Consider the following 22,821-nt stretch of genomic DNA (forward strand, 5'->3'; position numbering starts at 1 on the left):
TGCAGACTACTCCAACCAGAGAAGTCAGCCATAGCAGAGCACCTGATGAACCAACCTGGACACAGCATTTTATTTGAGAACACAAAAATGCTGGACCACTCTCACAACCACCATGTCAGACTACACAGAGAAGCCATTGAAATCCACAAACATGTGGACAATTTCAACAGAAAGGAAGAAACCATGAAAATGAACAAAATCTGGCTACCAGTATTAAAAAATTCTAAAATTAAAACAGCGGAGAGAAAAACAGGCAGGGACATCTAAGCACCTTTCATTAAGAGTTTGCTCCAGGCACAGTCAGCCCATTGTATGCTAATCAAGGTGGTCAGTTGAAAAGATTCACACCTAGCCCAACTTACAAAAGCCTTTTGTCTCACCCTGGTCAGTCCACAGATATATAAACCCCTTTTTTCCCAGCTCCAGCAGACCTCTGAGGAAGCCTGCCATAGATGCAGGCGAAACGTCAGGAGAAATGCCTCTAGAACATGGCCATATAGCCCGAAAAAACCCAAAAGAACTGAGTGATTCCGGCCATGAAAGCCTTCGACAATACACTATACTCCTATTTATGCAAGCCAAACTCCCATTGGCTTTTTTTGCCGCCACAGCACATTGATGGCTCATGTTTAACTTGTTGTCCACCAGGTCTTTTTCACACATACTTCTGTCAAGCCATTCTGTATCTTTGCATTTTATACAATAGCTTTAATCTGCAGGATAACACTAGGGGGGTACAATAGAAAGAGCGCCACATCAGACTGATCTGCATCATGGGTCTTATAGTTGACCAGAGTAGAGTAAATAGACATGCAAACACAATTAAACCTCTGCCCCTTTTTCTTCTTTCCACTCCTCCCAGCTTCTGTCCTTCACGTCCATTACTTCTGTGGGTAGTACAAAATGAATAATATTTTCTGTTTCATTGTCTTTCAAACCAGGGTAGAGAGTTAAAATCAGATCCAGATTTCAACAATTTAGTCTTTGATTACATAGTACTGTGAGCTTTTGCCTTTTCTGCATTGCTTCTATATATAGGAACACAGTAATTTGTGCTTGTAACACAGCAAACCGGCAGAGGGATTGCTAGATGGAGACGTAAATACGAAACTTTTATCAATTTCAATGCAAATTGATTACATTTAGACTTTCCTGTATAAGGACTTCAGGTCAATGTTTTTTGTGCATATGTGTGCATATGTGTGTGTTTAATCCAAGTTAAATAGCTTCCATTTTAAAGTCCCCAGATGCAAAGCATTTAGTCAGAGAAAAGAGAAGAAAAGATTGGGGGGGGGGGGAGAGAATAGAAATAATATAGGGAGACACAAGAATAAAATAGTAGTACTTAGTTCACATATATTTTAAAGTCAGACAGTAAAATGGAAAAAGAGTTGGCACAGCTGTCTTCTCCTGTCAATGGGATCAGCAAACCAATCTTACCACTTCTTACCTACCAGCAACATCAGGCATGTGGAGAAATTGCCACATGAATCTTTCTTTTGACTGTCACTCTGATATTGCTGTTACAAAGAGTTGAAAAAAAAAACAGTTTGTTGGGCACTGATTAACATGAGAACAAACTTCCATTGCTTACAGTGGCTTGTTCTCAGCAAAGCAAGATTGGGGAGAAGTGGGGTGGGGGTCAGTTAATATTACTTAGTTAAGTGTACTTAAATAAGTGCTTTCCACTGTGGTAGGTTTCAACAGAATATAATAACTTAGAATAGAATAACTTTGTCATTGTGCTATTGCACAACGAAATTGCATGCCTCCCCCCCCCCCACACACACATGCCACAAAACAGCACACTCATCCCTCCACACCTCCACCACAACCACAGAGCCCCCAATGCCACATCAGTGCGAAACCATGGAGTTCAACATAGCTACAGCTCTAGGATAGCTAGCTAGCCTTCAGTCTTTTTGTCCTTGTTTTTGTCACCTTGTACCGTTTGCCAGATGGCAATAATAATAATAATAATAATAATAATAATAATAATAATAATATGATGCTGGGTGAGCTGGATCCCCAAGAATGTTCTGAGCTTTCTTAAGGCAGCAGGAATTATAAAGTTCTTCCAAAGAGGGGAGAGGGCAACTAATGATTCTCTGGGCAGAAGTGGTGACCCTTTGGAGTGCCTTCCTACCTGCCTCTGTGCAGCTACCAAACCATGGGCAGATAAAGTAGGTTAGGACACTCTTGATAGCACAGGGGTAGAAAGTCACCAGCAGTTTTCTATTCAGTTCAGTTGGTGGTTCCTTGGGAGTCTCAGGTAGTACAGTCTCTGCTGGCCCTCTCTTAACCAACGCTGCCTTATGGTTGCTGTAATCAATGCTGTGAAGGAGGATCCAACCTCCTTCACTGTGAAGGAGGCTGGATCCTCCTTCACAGTGATACCCAGGAACATAAAACTGGCCATCTGCCCCACTTGGTCTCCATTTATGACCAAGGGCTGAATTTCTGTTATATATATTTATATAACAGAAAGATTGTATAGTTACAATTCTGTCGGGGGTATTTTGAATGCAATTTTCCTGCTTCCTCTCAGGGGGTTGGACTGGATGTACCACAAGGTCTCTTCCAACACTATGATTCTAAGTTTGTTTATTTACTGACTATAGTCTACTGCAACTGTAGAAACTCTACAGTGCCTTTTGCTCATTCGGTTTCTTTTAATCCACTAGGTCAAGATGGGATACTTTGTGCAAGAAGTTCCAAAGAAGTCATTTAGCACTTGGTATTACTATATTCTTTTACTAATTCCTATAGTATTTATAGGTAAGTAACAGCCTAAATCTATGTTTTTGTGTCACATGATGGGACTTAAGAAGGGATAGATTAAGGGAGGAGGGCTTTGATCATGAGAGAGGAATGATCTTAGTCTGGCCTATGAAAGATCTGAAAGTGTTTCCTCCTTCTCATAAACCCTGGGAATGACTTACCCTCCCAGTTGAAAGGAGGCAGTCCTCTTGTTATCACTGGGCCCTTCCACACAGCCCTATATCCCAGAAAATCAAGGCAGAAAATCCCACATTATCAGATATTGTAGGATTTCCTGCCTTGATATTCTGGGATATAAGACTGTGTGGAAGGGCCCTCTGTTTGATGAAGGTTCACAGCCACACATATTAGCTCTTGCAACTGTGTCTAAATTAATTAAATCTCTGGTCTCTTTTTAGTTGCATGTTTTGTGACTCAACGAAAATCCAAACAGTTAAACAGAAAACTAAGTGAACAGCTGGAGCTTCTGGAATATGAACTTCGTAAAGATATACGCGAAAGTGGGTTTTCTTACATTCATTACGTACAAGAAATGCAGATTTAAACTTGGGTGTATTAGAGAAGGGAGGCTTCAGTTCCATTTAAAGATGTGTACTATTTTCCATAAAATACAGTTGTTTCCTATAGTTATAAAATGTACATTCAACTGTCCCACTCTGTGAAGTAAGGGCTAGTTCATTTATTTACTTCATTTCTGTCTTCCCTTTGACCTGATATAGGGGTCAAGGTGGCTAACAGCAACATGACACACTCCAAATTAAAAACAAACAAAAAACAAAAAACAAAGCAAAGCAAAACAAAAATTAAGAAGCCATCAAATTTTCATGAGGCATAAAAATGGAATTAAAACTACAGTATTATTTCTTTACTTTACACAGCTTTTAATTTATTTATTTTTTACTTAAGAGAACATTTTTCTAGGATCACCCAGCACAACTTCCACTACATTTATTTTGGCTAAAGACTGACCATAGGGAGAACTTAGGAATTTCTAGAGTTAGCATTTTAATCAAATCTATAAATAATCAAACCCACAAAAGTCAAATTCACCAATGTGGAGGGCTATCTGCCTGTAGATATTCCTCCCTCTGCTTCCACCCCATAGAAAAGTTGTAGGGCCTCCTGTAGTTGTGTATCACTTTACGGTTGATGCTTTTCACTGTGATCAGTTCATATTCTTTGTTTGCCATTGTATTGTCTATAGGATTTTTTCCCCAAGAAAATCATATATTGAAAACATTTCACCCTACATTTCACATGTCATGAAAAAATGGAGAGAGGTTTGCTGTGAGAACTGTCTCTGATAACTGCTATTTGCAGGATCATATTGAAAGCTATATTTAAGATAATGTTATATTGTAGAAACCACTACTCCAGGGGATCTTTTGTTTGTTGCAGGATTTGCTGAACTACAAGTGGAACAGCTGGATGTGGTTGATAATTTTGGAACAGTTCCCTTTCTTGACTACAAACATTTTGTTCTAAGGACCTTCTTCCCAGAGGTAAGTAGCTTCTAGTCTCTTGTTAATTGAAATGTCCCAAATAGTGAACATACAGTGTCTTTTTTCCACACGGTTAATAATAATGACTTTGAAAGGGAATTGCTTGAACATCTGGTTGATTTCAATATTTGAAGTTAGGAATACCTTTGAATTAACTATAAAGTTGAACAGTGTTTTTTTTTCCACCCCTGGAACATATAAATCCAGGAAACTAGTGCCAGAGACCCTTGGTTCCCCCAAAACATTTTTTTGGGTGGAAAAAAATCAAATAGCAATAGAAGCCTTGGGGAAAAACAAATTTTTGAAGGTTGTTTTGGTCCAATGTGAGCCTATTTTAAGCCTGAAATTGCCCCTTTGATAGTATAATAATAATACTAATTATACTACTACTACTACTACTAATAATAATAATAATGAAAATAACAACTATTAATACTGTTTTTTTTACTGTTTTAATGAATATTTTACTTATTGTTTTAATTGTTATTATATTGCTGTGTTATATGTAGTAGCATCGAATTGCTGCCAAATGTAAGGCGTCCTGAGTCCCCCTTCGGGAGTTGAGAAGGACGGGATAGACATACCATAAATAAATAAATAAATAAATATTTCTTACCAGCCTTCCGCATGGCTCAAGACAATTTACAAAATAGCTAAAAACACACAATCATTATATAAACACATTAAACATATTTCTACAGAATAATAGATTTAAATACATGGAACAATGACTAAAAATAGTGGACACAAGACATGAGATACTGAATAACAGCTCCTTTTTGAGGAGCAGCTATCTCCAAGCACCACCATCTGGAGTCTGCTTGAGCAGTGTGACCGGAATGACTGCAACACAATTCTTCTGATTCTCAGCCCCTCCAAGAGTTCCAGAAGGATACCATGACTGATGGTATCGAAAGCTATTGAAAGGTTTTATTTTAGATTTGTGTGAAACTATGTAAGTTGATGAGGTCCAAAAACAGGCTAAGGGGGCAAACAAACCCTCTTGAACCCCCATAACCAGCTGCAAACCCCCCATATTGCATCAGCACTGAGATCTACTGGGGTGAGGAGTAGTAGGGGGAATCCAGGCTGTATAGTAAGCTAGAGGGCATTTTCAGAACTGCAGGCAAAGATGGGAATACCAAACTCCACAGTGACCCAAAAATAACAGAAACCTATATGTCTGTATACCATGAGCAGGATGTCAGCCCTTCCTTCCCACATGTGGACATTATCTATTTATTTATTATTTACCATATATACTGTCACTCTCAGCCCGCAGGCGACTTGGGGCGGTTTACAATTGGTGTCAAGACCATAAAATACAATTTCAATACAATAAAAACGATCGGATAATAAAACCATAACAAATTCAATAAAAACATGAACATTAAGGTCTCCTATTAAAATCATTGTCCAATCACATCGTCCAACCATTTCATTTTCCTATGTCTATTACACTGTATTTGGAAATGCCTGCTCAAAGAGCCAAGTCTTGACTCTCTTTCGAAATGTTAGAAGGGAAGGGCCTGATCTGATATCCTTAGGGAGGGCATTCCATAGCCGAGGGGCCACCACTGAGAAGGCCCTGTCTCTCGTTCTCGCCAGCCATACTTGTGACGTAGGCGGGACTGAGAGCAGGGCCTCCCCAGACTATCTTAAATTTCTGGATGGTTCATAAGGGGAGATGTGTTCAGACAGGTAAGTTGGGCCAGAACCGTTTAGGGTTTTATAGGCTAAAGCCAGCACTTTGAATTGTGCCCGGTAGCAGACAGGTAGCCAGTGGAGCTGATGCAACAGAGGAGTTGTGTGCTCCCTGAGCACCGTTCCTGTTAGCAATCTGGCTGCTGTCCGTTGGACCATTTGAAGCTTCCAGACAGTTTTCAAAGGCAAAGACATCATGTGCCGTTGATATTTTTGTCGTAAGAAGGACCAATATATTCCAATGCTTCTACTTACTAGGGCATAAATTACATTGTTAGTCCCATGTAGAGTAAATAAATTCACACTATAACTCTTGAATTGGTCTACTTTAGGTAGATACCAGGCTCTGCTACCCATCTTCTGAGACTAAAGATGAATTCACATTCACAATTGTTACTTTTTCTATTTCAAAGCCATCATTTAGAAGACTAGGTCATCTCAGTATAAAAGGTTGATCCATTAAAAAGTCAATTCAAGGTAAACCACAAAATGTATTGTCTAATGCACTTTCTGAGTTTATGATCTAATCTCAAATAATGTGGAAAATTATGCTATGGTTCTCTTTTGAAGAGAACCAGCATGGTATAGTTACTTGCACACTGATCTATGACTCTGGAGTTCACGGTTCAAATTCCTGCTCAGCCTTGGAAACCCACTAGATGAAACATCCCTGGCAGATGGCCATCCATCCTCTGCTTAAAAGCCTCCGAAGAAGGAGCCTCCACCACACTCCGGGGCAGAGAGTTCCACTGCTGAACAGCTCTCACAGTCAGGAAGTTATTCCTAAATTTCAGGTGGAATCTCCTTTCCTGTAGTTTGAAGCCATTGTTCCGCGTCCTAGTGTCTAGGGTAGCAGAAAACAAATGGACTGGAGTTCATAGAAACATGCCATTTACTATAAAAGACTGATGATGCTACCTCCACTCACTTGCTTATATTAATATATTTCTTAGTTTGAAGTTATTTAAGGCTTTGGGTAGTAACAATATTTTATTCATTTATTTTAGGCTGGAGCCGATGTGTTTATTTTTATTGAAGACTCCAGTGAACCTTCTGTAAGTGTTTATATGTTATTTTAGCTGTCTTTAAAAGTCAAATGATTTCTTTTGTAGAAAAAAAGGACTTAAGCAGTAATATTTATAGTGTTTTGGTGCAATATTATTGTGTTTTGCTTTGGATGACTATAGGGAGATTCATGAAATTGATTCTGTAATGAAATAAAACAATCAATGAATACTGTCCTATATGCACTAATCAATATTTTATTTTCATTAACATGAGAGGTGGCAAACTGTCCTTACTGAGAAAAATTACATTCATTTTAGCACTGATATGTGAAGATATAAACATCAACCTGAAGGTTATTGTACAATCTTAGAAAAATTTCTACTGTTTTTCATCTTGTTATCTACTTTCACGTCTTCATATGCCATGAAATGTACTAATCTTGTAGGCCATATACAAATTTTCATCCTGACAAAAATCTTGTAGTATTTCTTTATAATAATACTATTAGGCTGTATTTATATTCTGCTTTATCTCCCCGGTGGGATTCAAAGCAGATTACAGTATACATATAAGGCAAACATTCAATGCCTTTTTACACAATGAAAAACGACATACAATACACAAACAAGGTAAAGGCCTTACCCTTTTCATCTCCGGAGTCTGGAGGTGACGCTCAACTCCAGCCATGGGGAGGTGTTCTTGTTCCATTTTTCCCTGCTGAGGAGCCTACTATCTATAGACATCTCCAATCATGTTGCTAGCATGTCTGCATGGGGTGCCCTTTTGCCTTCCCGCCAAGATGGTACTGTTGATCTACTTGCATTGCATGCTTTCGAACTGCTAGGTTGGCAGAAGCTAGAGCTGACAGTCAGGAGCTCACTCTGACTCACGACTTCAAACTGCTAACCCTCCAGTCAGCAGCCTTTTCTGCAGCTAACATTTTAGCTTGCTGTGCCCCACTGGCTAGTTATAAAATCATGGAGTTGGAAGAGACCCAAACAGGTTATTCCGTCCAAACCTCTGCCATGCAGGGGATACCCAAGCAAATCTTGGGTATTCCCTTAGGGGGGAGAAGGGCAGGGTAGAAATGAAATAAATAAATAAATAAGTAAAGCACTCCTGACAGATGGCCATACAGCATCTTTTACAAACCTCTGAAAATGAAACTCTACCACACCCTGAGGCAGCGCATTCCACTGTTGAACACCATCAAGAAGTTATTTTTAATGTTTAGTTGGAATCTCTTTTCCTGCAATATAGCCCCATTGCTCCAGAGCAGCAGAAAATAAGCTTGCCCTCTCAATGTGACGTTTTTTCAAATGTTTAAACATAGCTATCATGTCATGTCCCAATTTTTTGTTCATCAAGTTTATCATACCCAGCTCCCTTAACTAATCCTCATAGAGCTTGGCTTCCAGAGATTCATCTAAGTGATGTAATTTAATAATAAATTGTGGTTTTATTAGGTTAGTTTTATTAGATTGGAAGCTAAACAGGGTTGGAAGATGGCCAACTAAATAGCAAGTGCTGAAGGCTACGTTTCAGAGGAAGGAACTGGCAAAACCACCTCTGAGTATTTTCTGCCTTAGAAAAGCCTAAGAAATTCATGTGTTTGCCATAAGTGGCAAGTTGACTTTAAGGCATACACATTCATCTAGCTTAAAAACAAAAATCTGAATACATTATAATATTTGGAAATGAGATGATACATACTGTGTGCCTTTAAATTATTGACGTAAGGAAGCAAAAGATGTACTGTGTACTGTATACGGTTAATTTCTGCCTTCATACAAGCAGTGCAGTAGATTTGAAAAAAATATCATTTAAAAGACAGTAATGGGTATTAAACACGAACTGGAGCATTTAGTCTAGATAGAATAATAATAATAATAATAATAATAATAATAATAATAATAATAATAATAATACACTTTATTTATATTCCACCCTTCTCCCCAAAGGGACTCAAAGCAAATTACAGCATATAAACAGAAACGAGCAAACATTGAATGCCTTGTCACAATACAATGAGACACGCATACACAGGCAAAGGCAAAAGGCTTCTCCTTTCATTTCTGGCTCTGGAGGCGGTGCTCATCTCTGGCTCTTGGGGATGTCCTTTTTTCCATTTTCAAGCCGAGGAGCCTGCGTTGTCATCTCCTGGTCATGTGGCCAGCATGACTGCTTGGAGCATCTTTTGTCTTTTCCTGATGAAGCAGTACCTATTTATCTACTCACATTTGCAAGCTTTCAAACTGCCATATTGGCAGAAGCTAAGGCTAACAGCAGGAGCTCATCCCATCCAGTGGATTTGAACTACCAACCTTCAGGTCAGCAGTTCAGCAGCACAAGATTTTAACCCATTACACCACCACAGCTCCATTTCCAAAGATGATAGTTGCAGAAGTAGTAAATTCAATGTGCATTACTTTAAAACCAAACATACAGAGATATAATCAATGTCTTTTCAATCTTTATAGAGAAGAAATCCAGGTCAAAAGGATGAAATCACTATAAAATTGTCGAAGTTGATTTGTAACAAAAAATTTCTTGTTACTTTGATTCACACTCTGGAAAAACAGAAAACCTTCTCTGTTAAAGACAGGTATGATATAAATATATATATTTTCAAGTAGAAATGGCTAAATCCGAGAATATTTATCCAAAATGTATGTCCCCATTGTTCCTTTAAAAAAAAAACAACAACTTGGCACTCCCTTAAATAATGCATAGGAAGAAAATATATAAAGGTAAAGGTTTCCCCTTGACATCGAGTTGAGTCCAGCTCTGGGGGATGGTGCTCACCTCCATTTCTAAGCCAAAGAGCCAGCGTTGTCCGTAGGCACCTCATAAGTCATATGGCTGGCATGACTACATGGAGCGCCATTATCTTCCCGCCGAAGCGGTACCTATTGATCTACTCACATTTGCATGTTTTTGAAATGTTGGCAGAAGCTGGGGCTAACAATGGGAGTTCACCCCATCCCGTGTTTTATAAAATATCAGATGATTAAAATGGCCTCAGCTGTATTGTTCATATACAAGGCTTATCTGTAAAGTAAGGTTACAAGGCATGTAGCTCTCGCAGGGAATTTTTGCAAGAGATGTTGGTATCACTGCCATGTAGCGGGAAGCCAGCGGAAGCGAACGAACAGTGCCAGCCATCAGTAGCTCATCGACTGGTGTTGTGAAGGTTACAGATGAGCGTCCTCATTCCGTTTCCTTCCAAATGGGAAGTTTGCAATGTGATACGCTGCCTAAATGCTAAGGTCATGAACACCCCTGCGATTCATTGTGAAGTCATTTCAGTTTATGGAGAGGACGTAATGCCAGGACAGCATGTGACAAAGTGTGTATGGAATATATTGTGAGAACATGAAGAAACTTCGCAAAGCCATCCAAAACAAATGTTGTGGGATGCTGACAGCAAGAGTCTGTCTCCTTAACAATGTGCACCCGCACACTGTTCATGCAACACAAATAGTTGTTTACTTCATTTGGTTGGGATGTTTTAAGCCGCCCCTCTCACAGCCCCAATCTCACACCCAGTGACTAAACTGAAGGAACACCTTGGTGAAAAACACTTTTCCGATGACGAGGTGAAAATCGAAGTGATGAACTGCCTGAAAAATGCAGAGGACAATTTCTATGACACAGGCATAGAAGTTGCCCTTCCACATTTGTCCCGCAGATGACAAAAATTTATTGAACTGAATGGAGATTATGTGGAAAAATAATGTAATGCCTATGCTACAATCCATGTAAGTTTTATTAAAATATAATCATTCTTTGTATTAAAAAAGATCTTGTAACCTTTCTGGATAACTCTTGTAGATTATATCCTTCAGTGACTTGTGTAAGAAGTCTTTCTTAATTTCCCTCTTATGTGAGTTCCAGCCGGTGTTTCTCTCATTTGAGATCTTCAATTCTGCCTTTCGCAATCAAGCATGGAATGGCCATCAAAAATAGCTTTGGATCCTTACAATAAGGAGGGGGGGGGGGCATATAGTTTTACATAGTGTAACTGCGCATATGGACATTTAAACTGTGCTGATGGGATGATGTACTGCTAATTGTATTGTATCTCTCCTTGTCTGTTTTTTTGGCGGGGACTTTTACATGTATTGTTTTCTCCATAAACAGATGCCTATTTGCCTCTTTCTTGACAATTGCATTACAAACAAACCTTGTGTACTTAACTGATATCCTGGAACTTTTGACAAGAGATTTGATGGACCAGTCTAGCAATATACAACCCAAGCTGTTGCTAAGGCGTACAGAATCTGTGGTGGAAAAGCTGCTGACAAATTGGATGTCTGTTTGCCTTTCTAGTTTTCTTCGGGCAAGTATAATACTTTTTCAATACTAAAGAGTGAAGAGTAAAACATAGGGTTATTTTTGTGAGATTCATGAGTTAGCTGTTCAAATGCAAAGTCCTCTGTTGGGACCATTTGCGTCAGTTCAACACAGTCAGCTTTTGCACCATTTCCTAAAGTTTGTGAAATAAATGGGAAGCCTAGATCTGAGCAATTAGAGACATTTCATTGAAGAGATGAGTCAGTATAAGTTTCAGTACTTTATGGTCTGAGCAACAGTGGTTTCCACTCTTGCTCTGGCAGAATCAATTCCTCCTCTTCAATTTGGACCATAGGTTGCCAGTGATTATATGAATCATGCTGTTCTAGAAACTTGAAGTCCACCTTTCCAAATATTTCCTGCAGAAAGCATTTCATCTTAGGAAAAATGTGAAATTGTGGGTAGGTCATAGGTTATGATTATTGCACATGTGTCTGTTTTGATACATATATATGTGGTTGAATGCTACATTAAATTGAATGTTTCTCTTTCACATATACCAGATATGCATATAAGGGATTCCCCTATCTGGAAATGAATATTACTTGAAACAAGCTTTGACCATGACAATTTACTAAATAATGTTTGGAGCAGTTTTCCATGTTGTTTCTCTTTGACATCTAATGCACATTAAAATGATTAAACAACATGTGTTATTGTATTGGTTTCATTTTGTTTCTTAGGAAACAGTTGGGGAAACATTCTATTTGCTTGTGACTACTCTAAACCAAGGGATAATCAAGGGTCCCGTGGATGTGATAACTTGTAAGGCTCTGAACACACTAAATGAAGATTGGTTACTCTGGCAAGTCACTGATTTTAAAACAGTGGTAAGTTTCCTAATCTGTGTTCCATGGTTAGCTTTATGCTTAAGGAGTTGGATATCATAGTCTATGGCAGTGTTTCTCAATTTCCTAATTCTGTGACCCCTTAATACAGTTCCTCATGTTGTGGTGACCCCCAACCATAAAATTATTTTTGTTGCTACTTCATAACTGTAATTTTCCTACTGTTATGACTTGTAATCTAAATATCTGATATGCAGGATGTGTTTTCATTCACAGGTCCAAATTTGGTATAAATACCCGATACACCCAAATTTGAATACTGGTGGGGTTGGGGGGGGGGTTGATTTTGTCATTTGAGAGTTGTAGTTGCTGGGATTTATAATTCACCTTCAATCAAAGAGCATTCTGAACTCCACCAACAATGGAATTGAACCAAACTTGGCACACAGAACTCCCATGACCAACAGAAAATACTGGAAGGGTTTTGGAGTTGTAGTTCACCTTCATTCAGAGAGCACTGTGGACTCAAACAATGATAAATCTGGACCAAACTTGGCACGAATGCTCAATATGCCCAAATGTGAACACTGGTAGAGTTTGAGGAACACATACCTTTACATTTGGGAGTTGTAGTTGCTGGGATTTATAGTTCACCTACAGTCAAAGAGCATTCTGAAGACCATGTTTTCTCATGGTCTTTGGCGACCCCTCTGGCACTCCCTCATAACTTCCCCAGGAGTCCCGACACTCAGGTTGAGAATCGCTGCTTTGCACAATGAATTGCACTACGACCACCATAACTGCATTTTAGTCTATGGGTTCTGTGACTAAAAATAAAATGCCAAGAAAACCTAAAGAGAAGCTTGCAAGCGAAAGTCATTTGCATAAATGTAGTTATTCTGCTTTGGCTCTTAAGCTATGTTTCTGACTATTGGAAAACTCGGTTGTGGCAATACTGTTTCAGAAAAAGCCAAACACATGGAAATTGAATGAAATGGGCAGTTTAATTCTACATTTCAGCTTATGTGTGGTCCAGTTCCTACATATCCAAGTTTTTTTTTTAAGGAAATTCAAGTGCATATGGAATATGTACATAATCTTTTGTAAGCTTCAGATGTTTGGAAGTACAATTGTTAGCTGTTCTGGCTATTTCCCATGCAATTTGGGGCTTTTTAGAATTGAAGTCCAAAATAGTTGCAGGGCATCAGGATGCAGAAAGCTAAGACAGACATTCAACTAACTACATTTCCTACCATGGACCCAACCAAAGTCGTTTTCATACTCCATACATGGGTTCATCATTGTTCTGATACAGTGTAACAATTCAGACCCTTGCATATACCTAAAAAATGAAAACATTGAAGTAGCAATAAGACAGGAAACAAGCCCACACAGTTTTTGCTGATAATATCTCTCCCACTTCATGTGACAAGAGTTTTCTCTTCCTCTTTTCTTGTAACTTACTGGAAGGAAAGGTTAGTTATGGTCAGTTGATTCAACAACTGATTAGGAGTGAGTTTGTTGAAATATAATTTTATTAATATACTTCGTAGGTCACATACGATTAAAGTAAAATTTCCCGCTATTGAGTATCATATAGCCGGTAGATATGGAGAAAGGGGAGGCAACGGTCCACTGTGATGTAAGGTTATGATTGAAATAAATTACTAACTGGCTAAAACTTCCCAGCCTGTCCATCAATGTGAGTTCTGAACTCTTATTAACTTTGACTCATATACATATGTCTTAGCAGGTAGTAAATATGAGAAGTGAGAATATTAAGAATATGTATTATTTTGTTGGTTGCTATCCTGCCTATCCCCTAGTGAGATCAAGCTAGCAGACATAGCTTTCCTTCTGTCTTCTCAACAGCCTTGTTTTTTTTCTCTTTTTTATTTTGATACATCCCAACAATCAACAAAAACTTTGCTAAACAGAACTTATTTCAATAAACATTATTCCAAAAGTAAATTTTCCTTAAATGACATTCCATACATTCCTTAATTATGTATCACCCAACAACCTTGTGAGCTTATTTTTTTATCATGTCAGAAGTGAATTGAGGGTACATTTATAATGTATTGAAAAACACAAACAAAGTTTAAAAACCTGGCATTATACTAAATGTCCTTTGACCAGTAGCTGGCCACTTGGAGTGCTTCTGATGTCGCTGTAAGAAGGTCCTCCATTGTGCATGTGGCAGGGCTCAGGCCGCACTGTAGTAAGTGGTCTGGGGTTTGCTCTTCTCCACCCTCGCATGTCATGGACTCCACTTTGTGGCCCCATTTCTTAAGGTTGCTTTTGCATCTTGTGGGGCCAGAGCTCAGTCTGTTCAGTGCCTTCCAAGTTGCCCAGCCTTCTGTGTACCCAGGGGGAAGTCTCTCATCTGGTATCATGGCTGGTTCTCTCACACCAGAAGCGACTTGCAGCATGCCTTGTGAGCTACAGTGGGCTGATAGAGTGGGAAAAAACCCCATGTATTGCATTTCAGGTCTGACTAGACTTATAAATAAAACTTATTTATACACCGTTCTATCTCCCCGGGGGATTCAGGGGGGTTTCTAAGCAACATGGAAACCACCCTGAGACGCCCGGGGAGATAGACATGGATTTATAAGATCTTAGTGCATATCTATGTCTTGGCTGTATGTGAATGATCTGTTGTAAGGTTTGCCCTTAAGGATCTTAATGGGCTGCATAAATGTATGCCTGACTCTGGTTTTCAAATTAAAGTGAATCAGCATGTGTTTTTCTTTCTTAGATTCTAAATGTTGTTTTTGAAAATGTCCAAGAAAACGAAAGTGAAGGCTTTACCAAGAACATTGAAGTCGATGTCTTGGATTGTGACACAATAGGACAAGCTAAAGAGAAGATTCTCCAAGCATTTCTAAGCAAGAATGGCTCTCTTTATGATCTCCAGCTCAGTGAAATGGGCCTTGGTAAGCTATTTGCCATAATGTTGCAATTAGTCATTGCTTTGCTTTAATTTCACTTAGAACAGCAGCTGCTTTAAATAATGTATTTGGAGCTTCTAAAAGCCACAAATGAATATTTCTCAGTTTGCTGTTAAGAGATGAACAGTGAAAACTATTGAGAATAATTTATTCTGATATCTTTGTGGATTATTTAGAGCAGTGCTATTCAAAGTGGTGCTCTAGGGAGCAGTGCCAGTCCAAAACAGATCAGCTGCCAGTCCTTTCTAAGTTTCCAGGAACTAAAGAAATAATACTAGGCAATGAGCATAAATAGGAACTGGTCCCTGGCACGTTTTAGGAAATGACCGACGATGTCCTACATCAGATAGCTTAGGAAACACTATTAGGGTACTATAAAGATCAGAACCAGACAATAAAAACATTGTGTTAACAGTGTTACATGTATGTTTCAGGCTTTGCTGGCTCTAGATGTTTTATTCGAATTTAGTAACTGTGCTCATAATCATTTAAATGTGCTTGGAAGGGAAGCTTTTGTTTCACAAAGAGCCTCTCTGTCATACTTCCTGCCTCAGTGCAGTTGAGTGATTTGAGGACTGGATCATCATAGATTCCAAGAGCCTAATCCTCCAGAGTCTTGATAGTGGGAAGATGCTGATCGCCTTATAGACTCCAGAAATTCTAGCCAAAAAATCAACCCAGAAAACGTATCCATGGGTCAGTGTGAATACTGTATCTTAACTTGTCTCAGAAAAAAAAGAAAGAAAGAAAAAGGAAGAACCACCCCCTTCTCTGAGTAGAGTGGTGAAAGGCAAAAGCTTAGTCTGTCCTGGGATAACCGAAAGGAAGCATCAACCCCTTCTTCTTTCCCCACCATGGTGCCATTTCTGGCCTTTTTGAATGCCCAAGCAGGCTAATGTCAGCTGCTATCAGAGGTGGTGGGCTCCTTGAATCATTGGTGCTTCCTCCGCTCTTCCGAATGACCCTTGACTAAGCAACTGGTCAAATAAAAATCCACAATTTTGGACCCAAAACTTCCCTCCTCCCTACTTACATATGATATCTTGGTATCATATGGTATCTTTCATGGTATCTTTCATGGTATCTTTCTTCTGGTGACTGATGGTGAAAAGGTTGGTGCTCCTGGATGTTGCTCAGAAGAATTTACCCTATCAGAAGCTTGTATTAGAAGGCAGCGGGCACTCCTAGGATGAGTAATGCTTTGGAGGCAATACACCTTGAAGCAGGGGGATTCTGGATTCCCATGGAGTCGAAGTGTATGACACATGACATGAGGAGTGGGTGCAGTCACAACTTGCTTCATTTCCTTTACACAACATACGTGTTTTAATGCATCCCTTTCACAAACTGGAGACTTATGTATATTTTCCCATGTAATTGTTTTTTGCAGCTCTTCAGTCAGGTTCATATACAAAAGAGCTTCTAGATGTAGACAGTTCCTCTGTGACTCTGGAAGATGGGATTACCAAACTGAACACCATAGGCCATTATGAGGTAACAGCAAAACTTAATATGTTGAAGATTTTACTTTGTAAAGAAAAATCTATCACAAATATAATAGGTTGAATCCAGGTTTACTAGACTGATCCAATAAGGGCATCATTCTATCTTTTTTTCCTTCCTCCAAGAGCAACCCTATATCATCCCCCCACACATTATAGAGCTTAAACTATATGGGACATTTCCATCACACTTGAATGAAAAGAAGTCAGTAATTACTTATTTTCACACACACACACACACACATATAATTAGCATTAGTTTGTGAATAAAAATTAGAAAAAACAGAAGTTTTGTGTCCCAAATTTAGCTTAGTTAATTTAACTTGGATGATGTGTTCAAACTTAAACAAATTTAAACAAGGAAAGCAGTAAGATTCCATTTTTTCCCAAAAATATGTGCAGCACAATTCAAACAATGTTATTCAAAAGTAAGTCAAGTCACATGTAAATACTAATAAGTACATATAGTATTGAAGTTCTAATTGCAACTGCTTTAGAAATAGCCAGGTGAATGCTAGAACTGCATTCACTTAGTTGCTCAAATGTTTACAGTGTTTAAACATGGCAAAAATTTTACCATATTTGCAAAGTCAGATTGTTATACTTATCAAAATGTAATGGTATGCTCCATTTTAGTTTTTCAATGAAGTAGCACATTTTGTAATACACAAAAGTTAATTTAATTGGCTTTTTAAGATAAGACATTTTCCCAATAAAACACTCCCTTCCTCTTGTCTTTCAAATATTACCCTTGTGTCTTTTGCCTCACTATGCCTTTTTTTCCTTTACTATCTCTGCCTGCTACTTCTGTGTATTCATCTCCTGACATCTGGGGAAGGCTTCAGTGTTCACTGTTAAGAGCTTATTATGATCTGTGTATGTGGGGTCCCAGGGCCATCCACTACCATCTTCTTTTTAAAAGGACTCACTTTCAGCATCAGGTCTGGGAGAAACATCTGCTTGAGAACTGGAACAACCTACCAATCAGAAGAAGCAATTCTTGGCTCAAAGAGCAAGTGGTCTGGTGGTAAAGAGCAGCTTTGTGTATTCTCGTTTCCATTTTTGTACGCTTCCTGTTTCAGACCACCACATATTCATTAGCGGACCCAGATCTGTGCTTTCTTGGATTTCTTTCCTTTTAGTGCAACTGGAAGATATTTTTGGCTTAGGGGCAGGCTTTCTATAAAAATGACTCAGCAGCAAACTTGTTTTGTTCTTGGCTGGCTGCCATACACTAAAATGCTTATCTGCTGTTCCTCATTTTGGCTGGTGTCCTATCCTATTTCAGTCGTTGAAGAGCAAGCTGTGCCAACACTTGGAAAATCCCTAGTAGTCACTACTAAATATTACAGTGCTCAGCTGGAGTAGCTTTGGCTTCATTCCTCGACCAGCAGATTTTGAAAGGAATTATGTTTTGAACAGCAGTGTATAAAAGTTGAAAAGTCGGGGATCTTCGGCACCTCTATAAAACTGTTGAAATGTTTCCATATTCATTCCCAGTTTTCAAATGATTTTGGTTGGTTTTGAAAACTTGAAAAAGACAAATGATGCTAGTAACATAGACAAATGGATGTATTTCTTCCTCAGACTGTTTCAATTGCAAAATGACCATAGGTGAGAAAGAGTCTGCCTGCAGGTTAAATGGCCTTCCCCCCATTTTGCTGTCAAGCCTTTCTATGCATGCCGACATTTAGTGTTTAATTGGTTGCAAGGAGTTATTTTAAGGAATAAATGTGCCATGTTTAACTTCATTGTTTTTGTATACTTTTACACTATTTAATTTCATGGTATGAGGTTTAGTTTTTTGTTTGTTTGTTTTTCACAAATTATTAACTTTGGCTCTCTGTGGACTGGCCAATCAGATGTGTCCAATTTTCATGTTATACTTTTTTTTAAGTACAATTTTTCATTAAAGATTTCCCCTGACCCACTTCCTGTGGACTGAGAGCAATGAAACTTGGCACAGTTATTAGTCCTTCTCTACATAGGTGCTACCTAGGGACACACATTTCTCCCATCTTTTTAAACAACTGTAAACATCTCACTTCTAGAAGTTGACAGGTTGCTCCAAAAGCTACGTTGTGACTTTGGAAATCAGAAGTCACAATGTCTGAAAAATGCTTGCCCTCCAAAAATAATTTCATTGTTGGAAAGAGATGGAAGTCCAATGGTGTGAAGTCAGGTGAATAAGGGGAATGTGGTAGAATTTCAAAGCCAAAGGAGCATGCTTCCATTTGGGCAAAATGCGAGTTGTGAACTGGTGCATTGTAATGCAGAAGACTGACATCTTTGGTGAGCATGCCACGTCTCTTGGTTTTGATGGCCTCCTCCAATTTCTGCAGCAGTGAAGCATAGTATGTTCCTGTGATCATGGTACCCTTTGCTAGGAAATCTGTGCTGGTCCCAAAATACTGTGAGCATGACCTTGCCTGCCAAGAGTTGGACATGTGCCTTCTTTGGAGACAGTGAGTCATGATGCTTCCATTGCATCAACTGGACTTTAGTCTCAGGGTCATAGTGATAGACCCAGCTTTCATCCTTTGTGATTGGTCTGTTGAAAAAGTCCTCCTGCTTTCCATGGCACATCGTCAACAGAGCCTGAGAGCATTCAACTCGTTCCTTCTTCTGGAAAGGTGTGAGCAGCTGGGGTACCCAGTGAGCGAATACCTTATGCATGTGAAGATGGATTTTTTCCATGGACCCCACACTAAACTTGACATTTTGGGCTAGGTGGCAAATGGTTACATGGTGATTTTTCAAAATGGAGACCTCCACTTGCTGGATGGTGTGTTCATCAATAGCCGAGTGGGGTCACCCTGGAATTGGACCTGTTTCTACATTTGAATTGATGATGCCAGTTCTTGACTACATCATATGATGGGGAATCATCACCATAAACCTTTTTCATCTCATTGAATGTCTCCTTGGTGTGCGGCCTTTCAAGTAAAAGAACTTGATGACTGCTCTGTATTCCACTGGGTCTATGATCAAATCTCACACCACTTCAGCATGTGTAAAATCAAGACGGTTATCAGTTCTGAGTTGTAAATTGTAAATTGAGTCGTAACCTATAGAGACTTATACCATTACACAAGTGCAGTTTCAGCGCCCTATGATAAATAGAAGTGGGTCAGGGGAAATCTTTAATGCTTTAAATCCCTCATATGTGATCCTCCCTGACAAATTGTCTAGAACAGGACTGTGATTACAATTCATATTGTTGTTCTGCTACATAATTTTCATACATGTTTCTTAGAACACTATATTCTTAACAGGAAGCTGTTTTACTGCATTTTCAGATTTCCAATGGAGCAACTATTAACGTCTTTAAGAAGGAAAAAACAGTTCTCTCAGGTGCTGAAGCAATGTTATGTGTCTGTTATGGCTTCATAGAAATTTGAGTTCACAGTGGACCAGTTGAACTGTAGTTTTAAGACAACAGTTCCATGAATGGGAAATATGTGTCCACTATTGCAATTGATAAAACCAGAAGCTTAAGGATGGGATAAGAGCTCTTAATACATCAAAATAAATGATGTAACAGTAGGAGGAAATAAGATATTTAAAAGAAAAGCTTGCATGCAAATCATGACAGCAGGAACCCCTTCTTGGTTCCCAATGTATGGAATTTGAAGACATCCTAACTCTAAATATAGGTCAGAATAGGAGGCATGTAGGAAAATTTAATTATTAGACATTTAAAGTTAAAATACTATCCTGTTTCCTTATGCTCTGGTTTAAGCTATTATAGAATCATAGAGTTGGAAGAGGCCTTGGGGGCCATCCAGTCCAATCCTCTGTCCAAGAAGCAGGAAAATCACATTCAAAGCACTCCCAACAGATGGCAATCCAGCCTCTGTTTAAAAGCCTCCAAAGAAGGAGCTTATCTAGCATTGGTTAAAGAAAGGAGGAGTAAAACCAGTAATGCTGATGTTTTTAGTAGTATATTTGCATTACTGCACAGCTTGATTGATGAGAATTACAGTATCTGAGTACATTACGTGTGAATGTAATCAAATCTGGCCATATTTCCTCCTGGTGTGAGCCTGGTCTCTAGGTAGCAACTTATTTTACTTTATCTTTTCCATTTCACTTTCCCCCTTCCTTTTAACAGGTTGCTCAGATGGGGAATACTCGGATGCCTATTGCCACCTAGTAAGTCACAAATACATCACAATTTGTCATTCCTTTAGTCTGTCTCTCCTAAACCATCGTAGTTCCATGTCTAATTTGTGTAAACATTTTAATAGATACTGCCAGACTCAGAAGCAGTCAAAGACGTACAAAGCACAAAACATAAAGGCAAACAAAAATTTAAAGTGAAGGAAATGTATCTCACCAAACTCTTATCTACAAAGGTAAGTCTTGAATTGGGTAATCATTGGGTAATTGTAGCTGATGTTTGAAAAGCATTATTTTTTAAATCTAGTCTAAGAGATCCAAAATTCTATGCCATTCAAAATGGATATCACTGAATACACTAGGATGTAATAGATCACAGCCATTTGGAGTGTTCGTGTATTTTCTGTTGACACAAGAGTATTTTTTCAGTAGGCTTCTCAGTACATTTACATGGGAGAAAAAAAAGTATAGAAAGAGCTACCCTTAAAAATCCAGAATGTTATAGAACTGCAGGCAGAGGCATGATAGTCTACCTGCTATAGTCATGTTGATTGAAGTAAGATCAAGGATGGCATTGTGGTTGGAACACTGGATGACTCAGGAGACCAGGGTTCAAATCCCACCCAGCCATGCAAACCCATTGGGTAACTTTTGGCAAGTCACACTCTCAGGTTCAGAGGCAACAAAAAATATTCTGAAAAAAATCTAGTCAAAACAACCTTGTGAGAAGTTTGCCAAAACAACTTGGAGACATACACAAAATTGATTGAAGGGAGATGTTTATACAAACTTGAAGTATAGTTCAAACATTAGTTTAGTCATAATATTAGTAATCACAGAAATAATAAAACATATTCTGTATGACATTCTGGATTCTAGGTGTTTTCGTATGTGTTAGGGTGGTTGGATTGTCCTAGATTTCATTCTTGGCGTGCAAAATGCCACTAATAAATTGAGTGGTTATTTTCTTAGCTTACAACTAAATGAAACTTTTAAAACTTTTGTCTGTATAGAAGTAATGATTAATGTAGCCATTCTCCTCTTTCTCAGATTGCAGTTCACTCAGTTGTTGAGAAACTCTTCAAAAGCATTTGGACTTTGCCTAACAATAGAGCTCCAGTTGCTATTAAATATTTTTTTGACTTTTTGGATGCTCAGGCTGAAAACAAAAAGATTACAGATCCTGATGTAGTCCATATATGGAAAACTAACAGGTACACCTTTATGCATCTTACCTTCACAATATACAAGTGTGCATGGGCAGTTTGTTCAGCACTGCAAAACACACTGGAAATATGTATAGCATAAACTGATATAATTATTTTTATTTGAGGTTTTGTATTCGACTGCAACTTGCATGAATGACGCTATGTAATAAAATTTGGAAAAATTCTGGTTTGAAAATGTTATTTCCTGTTCAATTGTGCGGTACTTTGAAAGTAGTTGTTATACTCCAGAAACGTTGTTTTTGTTTTTTTATCTTTCTGTTATCTGAAACTCAAGTCTGTAATTTTCCTTAATGAAAATATGCAGTTTTAAATTTTTCAAAACAAAGTTTTTACAGCTTAATAAATCTCTTCCATGTTTTATATGATAGAACCAATTAGGAAATGATATTTATAACCCAAGTTCAAAAATTGTGTTACATTGTGTAATAGCAACATTTGGAGTGCCCTTTGTTTATCTTGCTTTTCCATTTCCTTTTCCTTTAACCAGTCTTCCTCTGCGGTTCTGGGTGAATATATTGAAGAATCCTCAATTTGTTTTCGATATTAAAAAGACTCCTCATATGGATGGCTGTCTGTCAGTAATTGCACAAGCTTTTATGGACTCCTTTTCTCTGTCAGAACAACAGCTAGGAAAGGTAGTCTATCAATTTTATCTTTGAAAACATCTCACCCTTAGCTATGAGCTCAAGTGTACTGCTCCACAGTAATATTACTGTTGAAACCAATTGTTTTACTTCAGACCATTCCCAAGTACAGTAATCTAAAGATTTTAATCCCACAGAAAACATGCTCTAGCTAGGATTTCCATCTCTAGGTTTCCATGTCCAAGGCCTTTGTGAGATTAGTTTCATCCCCAGAAAACAATGTTCTGTAGA

General features: G+C 38.5%; 1 protein-coding gene across 1 annotated transcript in view; it reads left to right on the forward strand.

Annotated features, from left to right (window-relative positions):
* PLXNC1 (plexin C1) overlaps nt 1-22,821 on the forward strand; it is a 64,628-nt gene that overhangs the window by 37,851 nt on the left and 3,956 nt on the right. The window contains exons 15-28 of the mRNA XM_060777319.2: nt 2,685-2,778; nt 3,180-3,281; nt 4,180-4,283; nt 6,995-7,042; nt 9,476-9,600; nt 11,139-11,337; nt 12,035-12,181; nt 14,901-15,078; nt 16,484-16,587; nt 19,895-19,949; nt 20,710-20,750; nt 20,846-20,953; nt 21,768-21,931; nt 22,434-22,581. Of these exons, the coding sequence (XP_060633302.2) occupies nt 2,685-2,778; nt 3,180-3,281; nt 4,180-4,283; nt 6,995-7,042; nt 9,476-9,600; nt 11,139-11,337; nt 12,035-12,181; nt 14,901-15,078; nt 16,484-16,587; nt 19,895-19,949; nt 20,710-20,750; nt 20,846-20,953; nt 21,768-21,931; nt 22,434-22,581 (1,617 nt within the window). The remainder of the gene's footprint in view (nt 1-2,684; nt 2,779-3,179; nt 3,282-4,179; nt 4,284-6,994; nt 7,043-9,475; nt 9,601-11,138; nt 11,338-12,034; nt 12,182-14,900; nt 15,079-16,483; nt 16,588-19,894; nt 19,950-20,709; nt 20,751-20,845; nt 20,954-21,767; nt 21,932-22,433; nt 22,582-22,821) is intronic.

Source organism: Anolis sagrei, chromosome 5 (genome assembly GCF_037176765.1).
Source record: "Anolis sagrei isolate rAnoSag1 chromosome 5, rAnoSag1.mat, whole genome shotgun sequence".
Taxonomy (NCBI): domain Eukaryota; kingdom Metazoa; phylum Chordata; class Lepidosauria; order Squamata; family Dactyloidae; genus Anolis; species Anolis sagrei.